This window comes from Podarcis melisellensis, assembly GCF_964234715.1.
Source record: "Podarcis melisellensis genome assembly, chromosome: 2".
NCBI lineage: Eukaryota > Metazoa > Chordata > Lepidosauria > Squamata > Lacertidae > Podarcis > Podarcis melisellensis.
This window is the reverse complement of record NC_138529.1, coordinates 81,799,962-81,818,773: the sequence shown is the minus strand read 5'-3', so window position 1 is coordinate 81,818,773 and position 18,812 is coordinate 81,799,962. Positions and strand designations below refer to the sequence as shown.

Below are 18,812 nucleotides of genomic sequence, written 5' to 3'. Positions count from 1 at the left end.
GCTGGCAGGGACCATCACAGCAATACTGTGGGGGCTCCTCCCCAGCTGGCCAGTGGCACTATTAGAATGAAATTTTGAATTTCTGCTCCGTGGTCTCTCCTGACTTCAGAGCTGCCAATACATCTCCTTGCCAAGGGTGCAAAGAAGCCTAGGTACACCTTTGGTTTCAAGCTAGGAATTTCCTATAGTCCTCTCTGGAGGTCCTCTTAAGAGTGGGAGTAGTGGTGTTACCAAGTTTGCATCCCTGCCCCACCCCATTGCCCTGATTGTTCACTCCCTCTCCTCTGCTAATCAAGGGAAAAAGGGTTCCGGAAGGGAGATGGAGACAAAGGGAATCAGTAGTAGTATTTTATTTATTAATTATCTTTTTTTAAAAAAATAATTTTTATTCATTTTTTAAACACATAATAGAAACACACAAACAAAACAAAAAACAAATACATACAAAACATTAAAATCATAATGTTGTTTTCATTCACCTTCTTTCCTCCAACTTCCCCATACCTCCCTTTCGCTGCATCCTTGTTTTACAGTTCTTTAGCAACCCATTAGTCAGTTTATCTACTAGTTCCCTTCCATTAATTTTCCTTAAACTTATTAGTTACAGCTGTAATTCTCTAGTTCTTACCCCTTGACATCTTAACACTCCTCAATTTTACAACAATTTTTTAGATATATTCTAAATTTCTTCCAGTCCTCTTCCACTGTCTCTTTCCCCTGGTCGCGGATTCTGCCGGTCATCTCTGCCAATCCCATGAAGTCTGTCACCTTTGTCTGCCATTCTTCCAGAGTAGGTAGTTCTTGCATCTTCCAATACTTTGCCAGAAGAATTCTTGCTGCTGTAGTAGCATACATAAAAAATGTCCTATCCTTCTTTGGCACCAATTGGCCAACCATGCCCAGAAGAAAAGCCTCAGGTTTCTTAGGAAACGTCCACTTAAGGACTTTCTTAATTTCATTATAGATCATTTCCCAAAAGGCTTTAATCTTTGGGCAGGTCCACCAAAGGTGATAAAAGGTACCTTCAGTCTCATTACATTTCCAGCATTTATTATTGGGCAAATGGTAAATTTTTGCAAGCTTGACTGGGGTCATGTACCACCTGTAAATCATTTTCATTATGTTCTCTTTTAAGGCATTACATGCCGTAAACTTAACACCAGTGGTCCATAACTGTTCCCAGTCAGCAAACATAATGTCATGACCGATATCCTGTGCCCATTTAATCATAGCTGATTTCACCGTTTCATCCTGTGTATTCCATTTCAACAGCAAGTTATACATTCTAGACAAATTCTTAGTATTGGGTTCTAACAATTCTGTTTCTAACTTTGACCTCTCCTTCTGAAATCCTATTTTCCTGTCCTGCTTAAATGTCTCATTTATCTGATGGTAATGTAACCAATCTCGAACTTTGAACTTTAATTTCTCATAACTCTTTATTTATTAATTATCATTAATTTATTGGATTTGAATTTATTTATTTATTGAATTTATATACCACCTTATGTCTGGGGTGCCAGGGCGGTTCACAGAATAAAACCAAGATATAAAACCACAAAATACCTAATAAAAAGAAAAAACCCATTTCTTCTCTTCTTGCTGACTGGATAGTAGAGGAGAACTGGATCCCTTTTAAAGCATTAGATTGGGTACAGTTGTGTACCATCTCATAGGGGACACTTTTATAGAGAAGTGGATTGCTCCAAAATCTTAGTTGGGGTGCACATTCCCATTCCCTTATCTGGAATCATCATCTGGGGGGGTCATCATGCGTTTAAGAGCATTGTGGCAAACCAACAGTTTTGATAGCAGAGAATTGCTGTGGACCTGAAAGCAGACACACACACACACACACACACACACACACAAAATATGGGGTGGATCAGCATTTCTTATGAGGTGCAAGAGCACATCAACCAGTTCCTTATTAAGTCTTCTTATCAAACTTTGCTGTGAACGTTTCCTTAAATAAGGAACTCGGAACAAGCTTCAGTTTTGTATTCTCCCATGAGGTTCAAGAAGAAGCCGAGTCAATTGTGGAAGTTGGCTCTAAATTCAGGTAATCCCCTATGGCAAAAAGTTGAGTTCCTCAGCAACAGATGTTAGTCCCAAAAATAGAGAAGTCGGTGGCTTGTGGAAGAAGCCAGTGACATGCACCTTAATTTGCATAGGAATCATGAAATATAACAGCTAAATTCCACTGGTTTTTGCAGACCAAGTGCTGAGTGAGAGAAGAACACCTCACTGTGTTTTCTTTTGGCCCAGGTTTGAAAAGATGTCACGCGTTTCTCTGTTTCTGCTTTTCTCTTTTCACGCAGCTCTGAGCCTTAAAATCTGCTCTTTCAACGTGAGGTCATTTGGAGAAGCCAAGCGAACAAGACCAGAAATCTTGGACGTCATTGTAGAGGTATGTTGTTCGCTCTGCAGGATTAAATAAATACTCAGCTGAACGGAGGGACATTTTATCTAGCTCATCTTTCAGGGTATTTTATCTTCACACAGCCAAGTCCTGCTAATGAATGGCTGAGCCTTAATAAATCTGCTGTGTTCCTAACAGCGGAAGAATCAATTTGCAGACCTGAAGCCATATGTTCAGCAAGATTTATTTACACATTAAATCTAGCAGAAATACAATGCTGAATGCTGTTGCAGATGAACATGAGGGATTATGGGAACATTTTGATGGGCAAGAAAAATTGTCCCATTCTCATCTATAGTCTCATCAGACGTTGCTTCGTTACTAGCATGCTTAATTTGTTTAATCACCGCTATGAAGTACTCTGGTCTCATTAAGGAGAAATTACAATCACAAAATAAGTTGGACCCTTGCAGACAAAAGTGATTGTATTATAAACACCTTCCGAGTGATTTAAGCAGTTTGGTGCCATTCAAAAACCTGTGCATCGGATGCTTGTAAACAAGAACAATACATCACCTTTGCATTGCAATGAGCTCTGCTTGAAGCCATTTAGCACTTTTAAAGTGTACAAGAAGACTTACAAATGCAACCGCTGTTCTGAATCCTTCCTCTCCCAGCAAATTATGAACTTCAAATCTTTTGTTTGACAGTGACAAAATGAGGGCACACGCAGCGTTTTGTGACATGACTATTTCTGTATCTGCTTGCAGACTCATTTCTGTAATTTTATTTTATTTTTAAAAAGTGGCCCAAAATGCTAATTTGGCTGAGTGGCTTTAAACCAGTGATTCAGCATACAATACATGAATGCTAAATTCAAGTCAGCAATTCAGATGCCTCTATGGATCTTCTGCCACCATTAGAGCTATAGTTTGTCCTTTAAACTTAGGAACACAGAAAGCTGTCCTATACTGAGACAGGTAATTGGTCCAGCCAGTTTAGTATTGTCTGACTGACAGAGGATCTCCAAGATTTTAGAGATTTTATTCATTTTTAATTGCATCGTTTTGCCAGGGGTTTCTTTGGTTGTCACCCAGAGCTCATTTGGGAGGGATGTGAAATAGAAATTTAATAGTTGATATAATATAATATAAATCATAATTGTATTCTTTTATTGGTTTGCTGCTAATGAATGAAGAGTACAGAGGCATGAACCTGTCTGTGTACCTTAAGACACTTTAGAATTTTCACTTACGCAATCCTTTCAATCTCTTGGAACATCATCCCATTTCTTAAAGGATCGTCTCACAGTATTTATATAGTCCTCAGCCCATTATTTTCCATGGCTTCACAATAGATGTGAATACCAGCAAATCAAATACTGCCTCAGCCACTAGCTTTGAGATATCTGGAATTCTAGAATACACAAGGCATTAATTGGCTTTGCCTCTCTCTAAATCCCTTCATCTATCAAGAACAGTGACCTGCAGATGGGCTATACACTTTCTAAACTTTTTTTTCCCCACGTACCACATAACTGTTCCCACATTTATCCATTTATCCACCTTTTTAAAGAAGAGTTGGGGGTGGATTTGCACAAAAGTACTCTGGAAAATGGGGGAGTATGCGAATCACTGAGGGATCAGCTAATCAGTGCCATGCACAGTTTGTTTCAAACTTGCAGAACAGTCTTTTTCATAGTATGGATTTGGAAAAGGATAGATGTGTTTGGACTGAACTTAGTGAGAGTGCTTCGAGAATATTGCTGCTACTCTCAGAACTTTGCTTCTGTCTTCCCTCTAAGTCAGGAGCTCTCTAGTACAGGAGCTGAAAGACTAGGAATTTTTTTGAAGCCCATTTCTGATAGGTGAAATGTTCAGGAGGAATGCAAAGCCTGTTTATTCTGGGAATTCCAAGTGTGTCAAATAAAGCATTCTTCAGAATGTTCTTTCTTTCCTCCTGCAGGTTATTTCTCAGTGTGACATCATGCTACTGATGGAAATAAAGGACAACAGCAACAGGCTATGCCCCTTCCTCTTAGAGAAATTGAACGGGTGAGATGTGAATGTCAAATTTATTTTAAAAATGCAGGGTCAGATCAAGGGTTTTTTGGAGTTGGGGTCTTGGGCAAAAAGCTTTCAGTGGGCCCACTTCTCAGCTGGCCCACCTCCTTGCTACTGCCATCGCTGTTCATTAGGGCCAGGTGGCCCATGAGGCAGGATGAGGCAGCCTCCTTTGGTGGTAGAGTGCTACAAGGCAGCACCCCCAGAGACTCCCCACCCTGCCACCCCCACTAATGGTGGAGAAACAGTGGTAGTTTCTGGTGAGATCTCATGAGATCTCTTCAGAATCCACCGCAGCTTCATGGGCACTGCTGCACGACCCAAGTAAGGGAGACTGGCAGTGGTGGCATCAGCTTCCTGTTTCACCTCAGGTGACTAAACAGGATGTGCTGCCCAGTGGAGGACCTAAAATTTTGGGGCCCTGAAGCTTGAACTGTCATGGAAGGCCCCTTCGCAACCAGCAACTAGGTCTGGATAACCACTGTTATCTTCTTCAATAAGGTTGCTCCACGACAGATCACCACACTCTCAAACTTTGTTGAAGTGTATATACAACAAAAAAAGTTAATCAATTTGAGTTGTGTGACTCAAATTGGGTCTACTATACCCAAAATCTTTAAGCAATGTGGACTGAAGTAGCTCCTGGGGCCCCTCCAGGATAAGAGGCCCTGAAGCTTAAGCCTCATTAGTTCCATAGTAGATCCGCCCCTGGTGCTGCCCCTGCTGTTCATTCATTTGCCCAGAAGGAGAGGTCAAGGAAAGTGAAGGCTGCTGCTTCTCCTCCTCCTTGCCCTTGGCATAGTTTGTGCACTTGGAGAGACTGAGCATGCAGGACCATAACACAGTGGTAGAGCACCTGCTTTGCACGCAGAAGGTCCCAGGTTCAATCCTTGACATCACCAGTTGTGTTTTATGATTTTCCTGATATTGTAAGTGAGTTGGAACTGGTCTGTGACCATAATAATAAAATTCATTCATACACCAGTTAGGGCTGGGGATCTTCTTCTTCTTTAGCAATCACTCGTAGCCAAGTAAGATTGTCTTCCATAAACATGGTTTTAACAGTGAATCCTTAAGTGACTGTGGAGGCCAATTCTGGATCCACACGTCCTTCCACAGTGGGGATAGGTTTCTGGGTGGGAGTTGATCATGGTGAGAGTTTGCCAAGCATGCCTTCCTCTTAGAGCTTTTCTCTCTTTCGCTCTGAGTTTGAGTGTCTTCAAAGCCCATGACACCTTTGGCTGGGAATATTCCCTGCTATAAACCCCTGAGAACCACTGCCGGTCAATGAGCACAACACTGATCTCATTGAAAGGCAGTTTTCAATGTTTCTAAGCAGCAAAAGCTAAGAGTAGGATGAGAAGGGCCAGTGGGCCCTTTTTGGGATGTAGGCCTCAGGAGGTGACCAACTATGGCAGAGGAGAGGAGAATCAATGCTGAAGAAGGCCTCCCCTTTTCAAGCATGCCATGGTGGGTGCATCCAATATGGTGGATTAATTCCTTAACTCACACTTCTGGCCCCCTCACGACACATTGTTTGGGAAATCACTGCACTAGCCCTCTCAAGCACATTTCTTTCTCTGCCAGAGATGGGGAACGTGTGGGTCTTCTTAGACAATTCCCATCATCCCTAACCATTGGCCATGGTGGCTGGGGCTGATGGAAGATGGAGTCCAACAACATCTGGAGGACCACTAGTTTCCCTTCCCTATGGTATGATATTCCCCCCCAGAAACATTATCCATGCTGCAGACCATCCCACCTAGCAGAGCAGGAGAACCTTGGGATGGACTGTGTCAGGGCAGAAAGGAGATTTTGCTCAGATAGTTAAGCAGTGAGCTCCTCCACATGCCAGAGCCAGAAGCATTGACCACTCTTTGTGTTTCACAATGGTGTGTGTGTTTCCTGTGCATTCTTTCAAATATAAAAAAATAATAATCATTTTTCTCCAGTCACTCGCAAGAAAAGTACAGTTATGTGGTCAGCAATCGGTTAGGAAGAAGGACCTATAAGGAACAATATGCTTTTTTCTACAGGTAAGTGCATTTTGCATCTTTCTGCATGTGGCATTCTTTGGAAACCGCAAGGAAATAAGCTGGTGTATTAGCCTTCAATTCCCAGTTTAGATTGTATATCTCTTGGGGAAAGGGACCTGTCTTATGTATACATATTAAACTCTGTACTCTCTGATGATAAAGGTAAAGCTACCCCTGCCCATACGGGCCAGTCGTGTCCGACTCTGGGGTTGCGTGCCCATCTCGCTTAAGAGGCCGGGGGCCAGCGCTGTCCGAAGACACTTCCGGGTCATGTGGCCAGCATGACAAGCTGCATCTGGCAAGCCAGCGCAGCACACGGAAACGCCGTTTACCTTTCCGCTAGTAAGCGGTCCCTATTTATCTACTTGCACTTTGATGTGCTTTCGAACTGCTAGGTTGGCAGGCGCTGGGACCGAGCAACGGGAGCGCACCCCGCCGCGGGGATTCGAACCACCAACCTGATGATCGGCAAGTCCTAGGCGCTGAGGTTTTACCCACAGTGCCACCCGCGTCCACTCTCTGATGATACTGGGTAATAAATAAGAATAAAAGACTCCTCTGGGGCATCTAGATTGACGTGGCAGACTTGGGAGTGGTTATACTAGCTGTAATAGTGGGGGCCTCTCCATACACCCTTTTTATTGCACATTCATGATGATTTGTGCTCACAATGCTATCGGTGCGTTCACACATGACTTGAAAGCATTGGATTTTGCAGGAGATTCCCACACTGAAACCAGCAAAACAACCCTTCCTTCCCCTTGGGAAAATGCCTATAGAGCACCCTGGAAGTGATGGCCTTATTGACCATTGACCATGGTGGCCCATTGGTCAAACAAGGATTTCTTCCAGTGCTACTCACTGTACTGAAGCAGTATTCATATTTCTTTCAGATATATGGATGTTATTGGATCCAAAGACTAGTATCTCCCATTTGCCTTTTTTCATTCAATGAATAAGCAAAAACTAACTTGCAACAGATCTTCTCACCTGCAAAACTACTTTAAGTATCCTCACCAAGGGTAGCCTCTGAACGTTGGACTTCAGCTCCCATCAGTGCCCAGGCAGCATGGTCAGTGGTCAGCAACAATGGGAGTCGTCGTACAACATCTTGAGGACACCACATTGGCTAACCCTGATCTGCACTAAAATCCCCTTGTTGCATCACTTTTCATTTTATATTGTCCTCTCACAGCATCTCACTGGCTTCATTACATCCAAGCATTAAGCTCTGAACATTTCTCATATATACACGCTTCCGTCTTTTAGGACTGTGGTGGGTTGATGCTTCTGTAAAAGCAAAACAAAAAACAACCACCACCACATAACTCTGAACACATGATTTTCTGTTCCTGAAATGCATTTTCACCCCACTTATACAGCAGAACATGCAAGGATTTCATAGCTTCAGGTAGTTGTATTACTGAGCCAGAAAATTTGAGATTATGAAAACTAGCTTGCTTTTTTGCAGCATTTTCACTGTTGATTGTAGTCTTATTAGCTACCTTGTGGATCTTGGGACAGAAAGTCAGTCTATACATTAAAAAAAGAAAAAGGTCTAAACTATTTGAGAGAGCTGATATTCTGTCTGTTTGTTAATTCACACTGCAGATCAAAAATGGTGTCAGTGAAGCAAATCTATCAGTATCCTGATCTGCAGCCTGATGACGAAGATGCACTTTCCAGGGAGCCTTATGTTGTCTGGTTCTCTTCTCCAAAAACGGGTGAGACATTGCTGAGCATGCACTATCCTCCTTCTGCGTGTTTCATAACCCACAAGCAGAGATACAGGAAAAGGGTGAGCACTAGGGAAGCCCCAGATCTTTATTTTAGACTCCACTGATGAGCTCTGAATGGCAAGCCTTAATGAAGGGCCTGCTGTCTAGGCAGCTTATGGGGCCAAGCCTGCTTAGCTTCAGGAGTGGAAATGCATTATGGGCCTTCATGGGATTCTGTGAGCCACAGAGCACTCTTCAATCCCAATTTGGCTGAGGTTACTCTGCAGTTTCTTTAACTTCATGATTAATCCACCCTTGATTGCAGCCTTTTATAGAACCACAAACATAATCCAGAACTCGCCGCACATTGACTTATTTGTGCCAAATTTAATTAAGGTCCTAAACATTAAATAAGTCAAGACTGTAAAACTCCAAGCACTTTGCAATGAGATCCGTTGACTTCAACATTTTCCAGCACTGCATAGCAGCTAGGCTTCTAAGCGTGATTAATGTCCTAGAGCTAGATAGCTGGACATAGAAAACATCTGAAGATAGGGTAGGAAGTAGCAAGAGGAATGCAGTGTGGCACATGATTTAAATGGTTGAATTATAATTCTCATTAATATATTGAGGCTTAAAGGTCCATACAATAATGGACTCTGTCTACAAATTTTGCTGGAGGGGGCAAAAGTCTGCACTGCTACCACCCCTTCTTTTGCAGCTTCATGTAGTCTCCACCGCCATCACTGAGAGGACGATGAAGACACAGGCTTCCGTCTCTCAATGGCACCGACAAGGGACAGGACACAATGAGAGAAAATCATTTCCCCCTTTCTGTCCCATGCAGGCTTCCATCTCTCAGTGGTGGTAGTGATGGCAGTGGGACAACAAGGAAGGGAGGAAAGCGTTTTTCCCTATTGTCTCCCACCAAGAGAATAAAGCCTGCAGGCTCATGTCCTGTCCCACAGCCACTTCTCACCTTCCTCTTCCTGGGGCAGGCAAAGAGATGGGCTTTTCTAATCATCAGCAGCCTGCCAGACCATAAAGAGTCACCAAACATGTACCAAGGCCATTGTGTACCCCTGTCCTCTTTCTCCCGTGCCGCAGGGCAAGATGCTGTTTTGCCACTACCCCAATCTGCTGCCCAGGGCATGTGCCCCCTTCCCCTCCCCTTGATCCAGGCCTGGGAATATGCATATTTTGCAATGCTAACATGTCAACATCAAGATGTCCTTTTTCATCCCAGTTTTCAAATTGGATATAAGGATAGGATTCCCAACACATATCCTTGAATGGAAAAAAGCCCACATGCTGGTAAGAGCAGTTCCACTGCAGATGCTAAGCGGTCCTTGGGTCTGAGCACTTAGCTGTATGGAAGGCCACCTGAAAGCATCTGCAACCCACTCAGATCTTTAAAGGAAGTGCAGAGTCCAAAACTGTGTAAATACTCCCTTTTACTCTGCACCCAGTGCACTCCCATCCCTGGTTTGGGAAGTAGGGTACACATTGTGTTAGCCAGACCAAGAGGAAGGAAGGAAGGAAGGAAGGAAGGAAGGAAGGAAGGAAGGAAGGAAGGAAGGAAGGAAGGAAGGAAGGTGCTATTCAAGAGGTGTAGATCTGTATGTACAAAAGCGTAGCATGAGAATTGATGCTAAGCAGAATCAGAGACAAAATGGGCCTGCTAAGATCTGGAAACCATTCTGGGCCCTAACAATCAAACTTCTTATATAATTACAAAACTTCAATGTACTTGATACTGAAAGAAAGATGGACAATGAGGGTTGTTTTGTCTTTAGAAAGACAAAGACTGTTATGTTTTGGCAGGCTCAGGTGCCACATGAGCTTAACTCAAGACCCTCCAATATCCATGACTTGTAAAAGGCAATATACCTAATAAACATATTAGATCTGTCAGTTTCTCTGACCATGATGGGAGTGAGTTTTGGAAATGCTGATCATCTTATTTTTTCAATGTTTGCTTCTTAAGTGGTCAGGGAATTTGTGATAATCCCTCTGCACACAACACCTGAAATGGCTGTTCGGGAAATTGATGAACTCTATGACGTGTACTTAGATGTAAGACAACGCTTCAAGTCTGAGGTCAGTCGCTGTTTCCTTGGTGCGTTTGTGCTAAAGTTGTGCTGAATATCAGCCCACCCCACCCCTGTGAACATTGGAACTTAGAAAGCTGCCTTCTGCTGAGTCAGTCCAATGGTCCATCTTGCTCAGCATTCTCTGTGTTGACTGGCAGGAGCTGTCCAGGATTTCAGATGGGGGTCTCTCTCAGCCCTACCTAGAGACCAGGGATTGTGATCTTCCACATGCTAAGCAGAGACTTTACCACTGAGCTACTGCACTTCTCCTAAGGCTCCTAGTCATAGTGTGGCTTGGTTGTTCTGAGCACCCCAGGCATGTTCCTGGAGACAGAATTACTACTGCCTGTCATCCATACTAATGAATGAAGTCATTTCAGAATTTTATCTCTCCCTCTTCCTCATAATCACACACCATTAACTTCCTCTCCTTTTTCATTTCTCTGATACTCCCCATAGATCTCTTTGCACCTGAAGATCTATTGAGATAATTCTCATATGCGGTTAGCACACCCAGGGAAATTGATCAGTGACTCTGTGAGCCAGTCTGATCTGGGTGCGCCTGCTGCCATGATAGGGCACCTTTGCTAAGAAGCTCAAAATAGATCACTTTACTTTCCCAATAATAAAAAGTGGTGGAGGAAGTTGTCATACCTTTCTGCCCTGCTTTCTGCAATCCTGTCTCTTCAAATTTGTCTTTTCATAATCTCCTGCCCCACCTTGTAGAATTTCGTCTTCATGGGAGACTTCAACGCTGGCTGTGGCTATGTTGCGAAGAAACACTGGAAGAATATCAGACTGAGAAATCACACTGAATTTGTTTGGCTGATTGATGACAAAACTGACACGACGGTGAAAGCCAGCACCCGCTGCCCCTATGACAGGTAACAGCTGGTTTTAGAGCTGACTTGTGAACCCTCCCATCTAGAACCTCTGCTAAGCTACCTATTATCTGCAGTGTTGAAAGAACTCTGCTGGTTATCTTAACAAAATGCATGTTGATTTACAACAGGTCGTTAATATTGTGAGGGGGGAAATGTGCACCTGGGCTATCTATGCATGGATAAATTATTGCATATTTGGTCTCTTACCTGTGTGACATCACATCCAGCTATTAATCTATGGATAACCAATCTGTGACAAGTGCAAGAAATGGGCCTAGGCAGCTGGAGACTGTGGCTTTCCTGGACTGGAGTAGATTGGCCAATCTAGCTTCCAGTGCTCCATTATTTGATAAGAACATACACTGGAACGTAAGAGTCCTGCCAAAAACCTATCAGAGTCCAGCATCTTGTTCTCTAAGCAGCCAACCAGATGCCTAAGGGAAACTCACAAGCAGGCCTCACCACAACAGCGCTCTCCCCACTTACAATTCCTGGCAGCAGGTATTCAGAGACATACTGCCTCCAGCAGTGAAGGGTGGAACATAGTCATCACGGCCATTCATTTGTCTAATCCTTTTTTAAAAGGCACACATGGTGTCTATTTTGGAAGTGAAATCCATTGTTTATGTGACAGTGTGTGAAGACATTCTTCCTATTCCTTGGCTCAGAAGAATAAAGCTATACCAATGCTATCCTCAAACCCTTGGTGAGTTAGGGACTTCCCCTGCATGTGATGACAGGCTCTGGAAGATTGAGCAGACGAGACCAATAGTGGGTCCACCAGTCAAGAAGGTGGTTTCTGCATATACTGTAGAGGGAAGTGAGGGGCAGGTGGGGCTCGTCAACCTGGGAAGGTAGCTCATCTAGGAGAAGGAAAACTTTGATCCTAAACCTCCTCTGCCTTGTGAGACATCTTTGGGGGGGGCTGAGGGGTAAACTCGACACAAATCCAGAGAGGAGGCCCCAAGGTGGTTGGATGGTGTCTTGTACGCCTTCTTTTAGTAGCTCCTGCAACCAATCTGATGCCCAAAGTACTGCTCTGCTTTCCTTTGGACCACATCAGCGAGGCTGAGGTAGGGGTCTTGTCCCCTGGGCAGCCCAGGACCTCCATACACACTGCCCAGGTTTATGCCTCAGGAGGTCACTTCGGTGCTGCTAACACAGCGATTTGACTTCACCCCGAGAAGCACACTCCATTGTCTCTCGAGACAGGCAGATGCCAACAATTACCAAGGCACAATGGGCTTCATGGAGAAAAGTTTTTCTTCCTCCCTCACAACACTAGAATTCAATGGAGCTGAATATTGGAAGATTTGGGACAGATAAAAGAATGTACTGTTTCACACAGCTCATAGGCTATGGAACTCGCTCCCATAAGAGGCAATGATCGCCACCAACTTGGAGGGCTTTAAGAGAATTGGACAAATTCATGGGGAATAAGCCTATCCACAGCTGCTAGCCAGGATGACTATGCTCTGCCTCCACAGCGGGAGACAGCAGTGCTTCTAATTGCCAGTTGCTGGAAACTGCAGGAGGGGAGAGCGCTCTTGGGCTTGCAGATTTCCCACAGGTATCTAGGTGGTTACTGTGAGAACATGATGCTGGGCTAAAAGGGCCATTGGCCCGTTCCTGTATGCTCATCTTATGTTCTTATATGTACTACTGTGTGAACTTGAATGTCACCTCCTCATACTTCATACCTGCCTTGTTGCACACGTTTTGTTTAATTTGTTGTATTCCATCATTCTTGCACATCCTACTGCGCTATGCAAGAAGAAAAGAATGAGAACAACTGAAACCATTCTAAAATATTTAAAAGTCTACAAAAGAGTCAAAATGTTGCATGCATCAGTGATCCGGGGATCCAGGGAAGCAGGCTAGCCACCACTGTGATCCCCCATTGAAAGGCAGTAAGGGCAAGTTAATTGCAGCTTTTGCAACAGAACCATTCCTGGGTTGCAGTTTGTCATCCTCCCTGTGCAAGCCCTTTGGTTGATTTCCAGACAGAAAACTTTTGACCTCCATGAAGTCTGCCAGGATAATCACCTGAACATACTGATGCTCACAATGAGCTCATTCCCTGCTGTTGGCACAGCACTTTCCCTCCCTCTGCCCACGCTGTTACCCTTCGCAAGATCACCTCCCTCCCTTGTTCCCGAAACAGCTGGCAGGCAAGCGCTGTGTTAGATAGGAGTGTACTTCTGAGTCACAATCCAGCCTCCTTTCCCAGCAGTGTGCATCAGGTAGTGTCAGGATGATTAGTGATGTCTGAACATAGTCCTGTGAGGACGGGCAGTTTGGGAGAAAGAGAGAAATAGCTTGGGGAAGCTCTTCTCTGGTTGTTTTTTGCACAAAGCACTACACAGACAAATGTGCCAGGTGGGTGGGTGGGTATCCCTGTGGCAGCCTACCTGCAGTGGAATGAACTTCACCCAGCTGAGAGCAAACGTTCAAACCCTGAAGATCTCCAGAGGACTTCACATTGCAGAATTAGATGGAGAAAAAGGCTGGTATCGTTGGGTTAGTAACTGCATTCCTAAGCAGTGGTGAATTGGTGAGAGTCCCAAGGCCAAGATAGAGAGGCTGGAGGGGTGGCCTTTTTGCTCCCCTCTGGCTAACCTTCATTCTTCTCAGAATTTTAACTTACCAAGTAAGACCTGACACCAGAACAAGAATATCAGAAGCAGTCCTAATAACAAGCACTAAAGCTTACCTGTATCTGTGCAGCTCAGCCAGAAATACTTGAGAACCCACTACATTTGGGATAATTTTAATTGGTTATTCTTTTGTTTTTCCTAGCTTTATGACTAATGGAAACTGATGCACTATTGAGGCACTTAAATTGCCATTTTTCATCGTCCTCTACCACCCACGGAAAGATGAAATAGCAACTAAGAGACAAGCTATTTGTGGATCAGCTTAATTGCTGGAGTTTGCAGACAACTCGCCTTGCCTTGCCTCTGGGTCGCTTGCAAATTCATCTTTGTGCTATCAAAAACCACCATGCTCCCTGCTCACCTTTTCTTTCTGACAGCAGCATATGTATTCTCCTCCTGCACAGCAGGCTAACACCCAGTGGTCTTGTTTTCGCCTCTTACAGGATTGTGCTCCGTGGGGATAAACTCATAAATGCTGTTGTGCCAGACTCAGCCGGCATCTTTGATTTTCAGAGGGCCTTTTCGATGACTGAAGCACAGGTTTGTGTAAGACAGGAATAGTACACAAGCGGAGTGTTTTCGCGTTCTCATCCTGCATCCGCCGGGGCTTGAGTCCACAGCTGCGCTGCGTCAAAACTGGGGAAGCAGACCAGTGAGAGAGGCAGGCAGCCAGTCGAGGGGAAACAAGCAGGTAGAGCCAAGAAGCAGGAAGAACCATGAGTTGAGAAATATAGGGAATCACATAACAGAATTCCAGGCCCACCTGCAGAGATAGACAGGTGTGTGCCATGTGTTCAGCCAACATACTTCCAACACTTTATCCCCCACTGTGTTTGTCTACGCAAATCAGAGACCTGTGTGGATCAAGCTATGTAAACAGCTGGAGTAACACAACTCCAACGACTGAGGAGCCAAGAACATGATTTATGTAGTACCTGCAGCTGCATCAGTGGCTAAACCGTGAGCTGATAACAAAATACGCCACTTTAGAGCTGTACTTTGGCAGTCTTTAGATGAATGGTCTGCCAGTTTTTGAAAAAGAAAAGGTTCTGACCTCCTTTTTTACTCCTTTACCTAATCCTCAGACCTTAGTTGGCGCAAAAGAGTCTTTGAGAAAGAGTATTCTTGCAGAGTATTGCTGCTTTTATTCTTAAAAAGTCGTCTTCTCCAACCACAATCGAGATCGACAGCTTTTTACACACACCAAACGCAACCAGCTTTCTACCATCCAACCAACCCACACCCAACACTAACATTGGCCACTCTGTATATACAGGTACAATTAGGTGAAAGGTTGCATGAGTCATTGTAGGCCGCTGACTCATGCTGACTTAGTCCTTTTAGCATTAAAGAAACAGCAGCCAATTTTTGGCCGTGACATGGCCCATATGCTCTATCAGTGAGTCCTGCCACTGATAGGGCACTCCAACTAGCCCCTGCCCCCTAGTGTCCCTGGGAGGAGATAGAGCTCAGTGGCATAGCATCTGCTATGCATGCAGAGGGGCCCAGGATCATGTAATTATAGAATCACAGAACTATAGAATTGGGAAAAGCCCTAGTCCAACCCCCTGCAATGCAGCTGTCCTATACAGGGATCAAACTTGCAACCTTGGCATTATCAGCACCATGCTTTAACCAACTGAGCTGTCCAAGAAGGGCTGGGGGGACTCTTGTCCTGAACCTGGAGAGCCACTGCCAGTCAGTGGGGACAATGCTGAGTTACAAAGAGCAGTGGTCTAATCCTATGTTCCTGTGCACACACAGCAGGAGTGTCTGCAGGGAGGGAGGCTTTGTGCAGGCTGCTACACTCGCAAAGGAGCCCATGTGCATCTAGAATCCTGATTGTGCAGGGCACAGTGGCATAGTGTGGGCAGCGCCACAGGGCAGTTACCCTGGGTGCAAAATTCTTAGGGGCACAAAATTTCAAAAGGAAAAAAAGTATTAATAAATAATAGTGGGCCCTCCTGCTAACACAGAATATCTCCCAATGTTCATGTGGATGGGCTGAGGAGTGGATTTGAGCTATGGCTGGTTGCTAGGGCGCCTTCTGCATGGGCTTTAAAAACATGACCACTCTCCCTTGGCCATGGCTGCCACTTGGGTTGGCTACTAAGCTATTGCCCCTTCACTCCAGTCTATTGGCAGGCAGTGCCAAGGATACTTGCCTTGCCCCAGACACTGGTAACCCATGCTATGCCACTGGAAGGATGTACAGATGACAAGCATGGATCTAGGGTGTGATGTCATGGTCAGGACTACTCAGCACAGCCTTCTCACATATTGGCAGAATGCACAAGAAGTTTCCCCGAAAAAGGCTAATGTGGCATGGGGAAACCCACACTAACACAGTGCATTGTGCTGCAGTCTTCACGATCTATTCCCTGTGCTATAATGTAGTAGAGCTCTCAGGTTGGTTGCATATTCCATATGTGTGCTTGTCGGACAGATGCATCCATAGCTTTCCTGAGCAATTCGGCTTTGGATATGTGAAAGCATAGCAGCCAAATTTATTGGTGGCTTCCCTAGAATAAGGGCTATGCACCTCACTTAGGGGCTATCTTTGTGTGACTTCATATGGCAACAAATGGCAATTACTCAACACAGTATGGCTTTTAAATATTTGTATGCAAGGGACAGGGTGTCCAATTAATCCACCTATTGTGTCCCTTACTCTGCAGGCTTTAGCAGTGAGCGATCACTTTCCAGTAGAGTTCCAGCTGAGAGCCAGCAGACATTCCCCAAGACGAGCAAGAGCAAGCAATCGTAGGCGCCTCTTGCAACAGGGCTAGACAGGAGACTGCTGTTCTCCGAAGAGAAAAGAAATTGGATGTATATTCACAAGAAAAGAGTGGGTTTAGTTTCTGACCTTTTCCTTGATGTATATTGGCCTCCCATATGGCCTATTTCACCAAAAATATGCAAACCGAAACTATTTTTATTGTTAAAAGCATTCAAGGTTAAATAAAATAAACGAGCTAAAATTAACTTTGCCGTAACTTGAAAGACAAACGCAGTGAGGCAATCTGAATGCCTTAGCAATGTCTTCAGCAGGGGTTGTTTGGTGAAACAATTTGTTCAGAGTTGTTCGGCATCTCTGCCTGTTCCCAACGTCGGTCTTCTGGCCAAAGATATTTTACAATCAAGAACTCAGAAAGAAGCTACAGAAACACACTTTTTGCCATTGACTGACTCCAATCTTGTAGGTGGATGTGCACTCACGCACACACGCACACACGTCACATCACTTATTTGAAGTTAGAGAAATGTGAAATTGTTGATTTAGGTGGAACTCCAAAGGTTACCAAAATAAAAACCTAGCACTGAGACACTGAGTACTCAACTCTCCCCTCAGATCCAAGAAGAATGTGCCCTAAGGTTTTTTCAGTTTTTCCAATTTTAAGTTCAGCTCAGAGGGACGAGTTTAACCCTCGAAAAATTTCATCAGCGTTCTAATACATACGTTTTTATAAGTAAGCTTACCTAACATAAGCAATTTCATCTGATCTAGTGCATTTTTTAGTTATATTTTCACTAGCATACACATTTGTACACACACCGGAATATGCCTTTTCATGTGCATTACTTGGTTGGAGAACTTTGCTGCAAAATTCAGAGAACTGCAAATATCGAACAATGGCAGTGTTTCTGTTAGCATATGGTTCCAAGGAGAGTGAATTACTGAATATTCACCTTACATACAAACTTAATCAAGTCTTCTCCCTCATCCTTAATCAAACCCAAATTCTCAGTCTGGATGAACCGAGACCATGCAAGTAGGTTGGGAATTGTGGGTATCTGATGCTTTACATTTGCCTTTCTAGATTATGGCAATTTTGAAGATGGGCCAGTAGGATGAATGTTGTGATGCTAGACTAAATTTTATTTCACAGCTTGATCTTGCTTGGGTGCTCAGGATCTAATTTCTTACCATATTAAGGTGACAGGGAAAATTATCCTCGAGTCAGACTGATTAATGACTTGGGTGGCTTTTTGTCCTTTTCTCTCTATTTTTGAGCCATCTGTTTTATCTTCACTCAAATTGTTTGTCTTTGCACACCATGCACAAAGTGATGTTCTTTGTTGGATCAATTAATATGCAGCATGTTGGAAGGGAGATACAAGTAACACAGGGCTGTTCTCCAAGATCACAATGAAAGGTAGCATTACATGGCAGGCTGATATGAACCTAGAAAAAGGATTGTCCTTAGAAGTAAAGCAGCAAAATGGGTGAGAACTGAAGAGGAGGAACACACCTTTGTTTAGATCTGTAATCATGTACAGCCAGTTTTCCCACCCTCCTCTTTGTATATTGCAGAACATCAGTGGGAGTGGAAGAAGCATCCCAAGGTAGCTGGTTGGTGCATTGAGCCTTTTCATTCATTCACTGCATTTGTATCTCACCTTTTTCTCCAAGGAGCTAAAGGTGGCACGCATGGTTCTCTCTCTCATTTAACCCCCACAACAACCCTGTGAGGGGGGTTAAGTTGAAATTACTTGCCCAGGGTCACTCAGTGAGCTGCATGGCCAAATGGGACTCGCAGGTCCCAGTCCAACACTCTTAACCACTACACCACACTGGCTCTCCATTTTGCTTTTTTTGGCTTTTTTTAATCATGATTTTTATTGAGTTTTCCATATTTCGTTTCATTACATTACACATATCTACAGCTTACATTATTACTCAAAAAGAGCGTTGACCTCCTTCCTTCCCTCTTTTCTGACATCCCTATAACTTTAACATATCTATCGCATTTCAATAGTCACTTCTTTACCTTATATCAACTTTTAGAATCACCCTCTAGTTTGTAAATTAGCTCCTTAATTCCACATTACCAAACATTTCATGTTAAAGCTACAAACATTTTCAAATGTTTACAATTTTCTTTCAAATAATCAATAAATTTGCTCCAATCCTTTTGAAACCTTTCATCGGGTTGATTCCTGATTTTCCCCGTCAACTTCGCCAGTTCCATGAATTCTACCATCTTTATCTTCCAAT

At 43.8% G+C, this 18,812-nt stretch overlaps 1 protein-coding gene across 1 annotated transcript; it reads left to right on the top strand.

Annotated features, from left to right (window-relative positions):
* The first annotated feature begins 1,656 nt into the window (after positions 1-1,656).
* DNASE1L3 (deoxyribonuclease 1L3) lies at positions 1,657-16,798 on the top strand. The gene is made up of 8 exons (XM_081899428.1): positions 1,657-2,410; positions 4,328-4,416; positions 6,378-6,461; positions 8,073-8,185; positions 10,167-10,279; positions 10,999-11,156; positions 14,257-14,353; positions 16,492-16,798. The coding sequence occupies exons 1-8, from the start codon at positions 2,279-2,281 to the stop codon at positions 16,600-16,602; spliced, it is 897 nt and encodes a 298-aa protein (XP_081755554.1). The 5' UTR covers positions 1,657-2,278; the 3' UTR covers positions 16,603-16,798.
* The last annotated feature ends 2,014 nt before the right edge of the window (positions 16,799-18,812 follow it).

Bases quoted from the DNA above. Each gene is read 5' to 3' on its own strand.
- DNASE1L3 (XM_081899428.1), top strand. From the start codon at position 2,279: ATGTCACGCGTTTCTCTGTTTCTGCTTTTCTCTTTTCACGCAGCTCTG. The intron at 2,411-4,327 runs GTATGTTGTTCG...TTCCTCCTGCAG, and splicing joins TCTTGGACGTCATTGTAGAG to GTTATTTCTCAGTGTGACAT. The intron at 14,354-16,491 runs GTTTGTGTAAGA...CTTACTCTGCAG, and splicing joins TTTCGATGACTGAAGCACAG to GCTTTAGCAGTGAGCGATCA.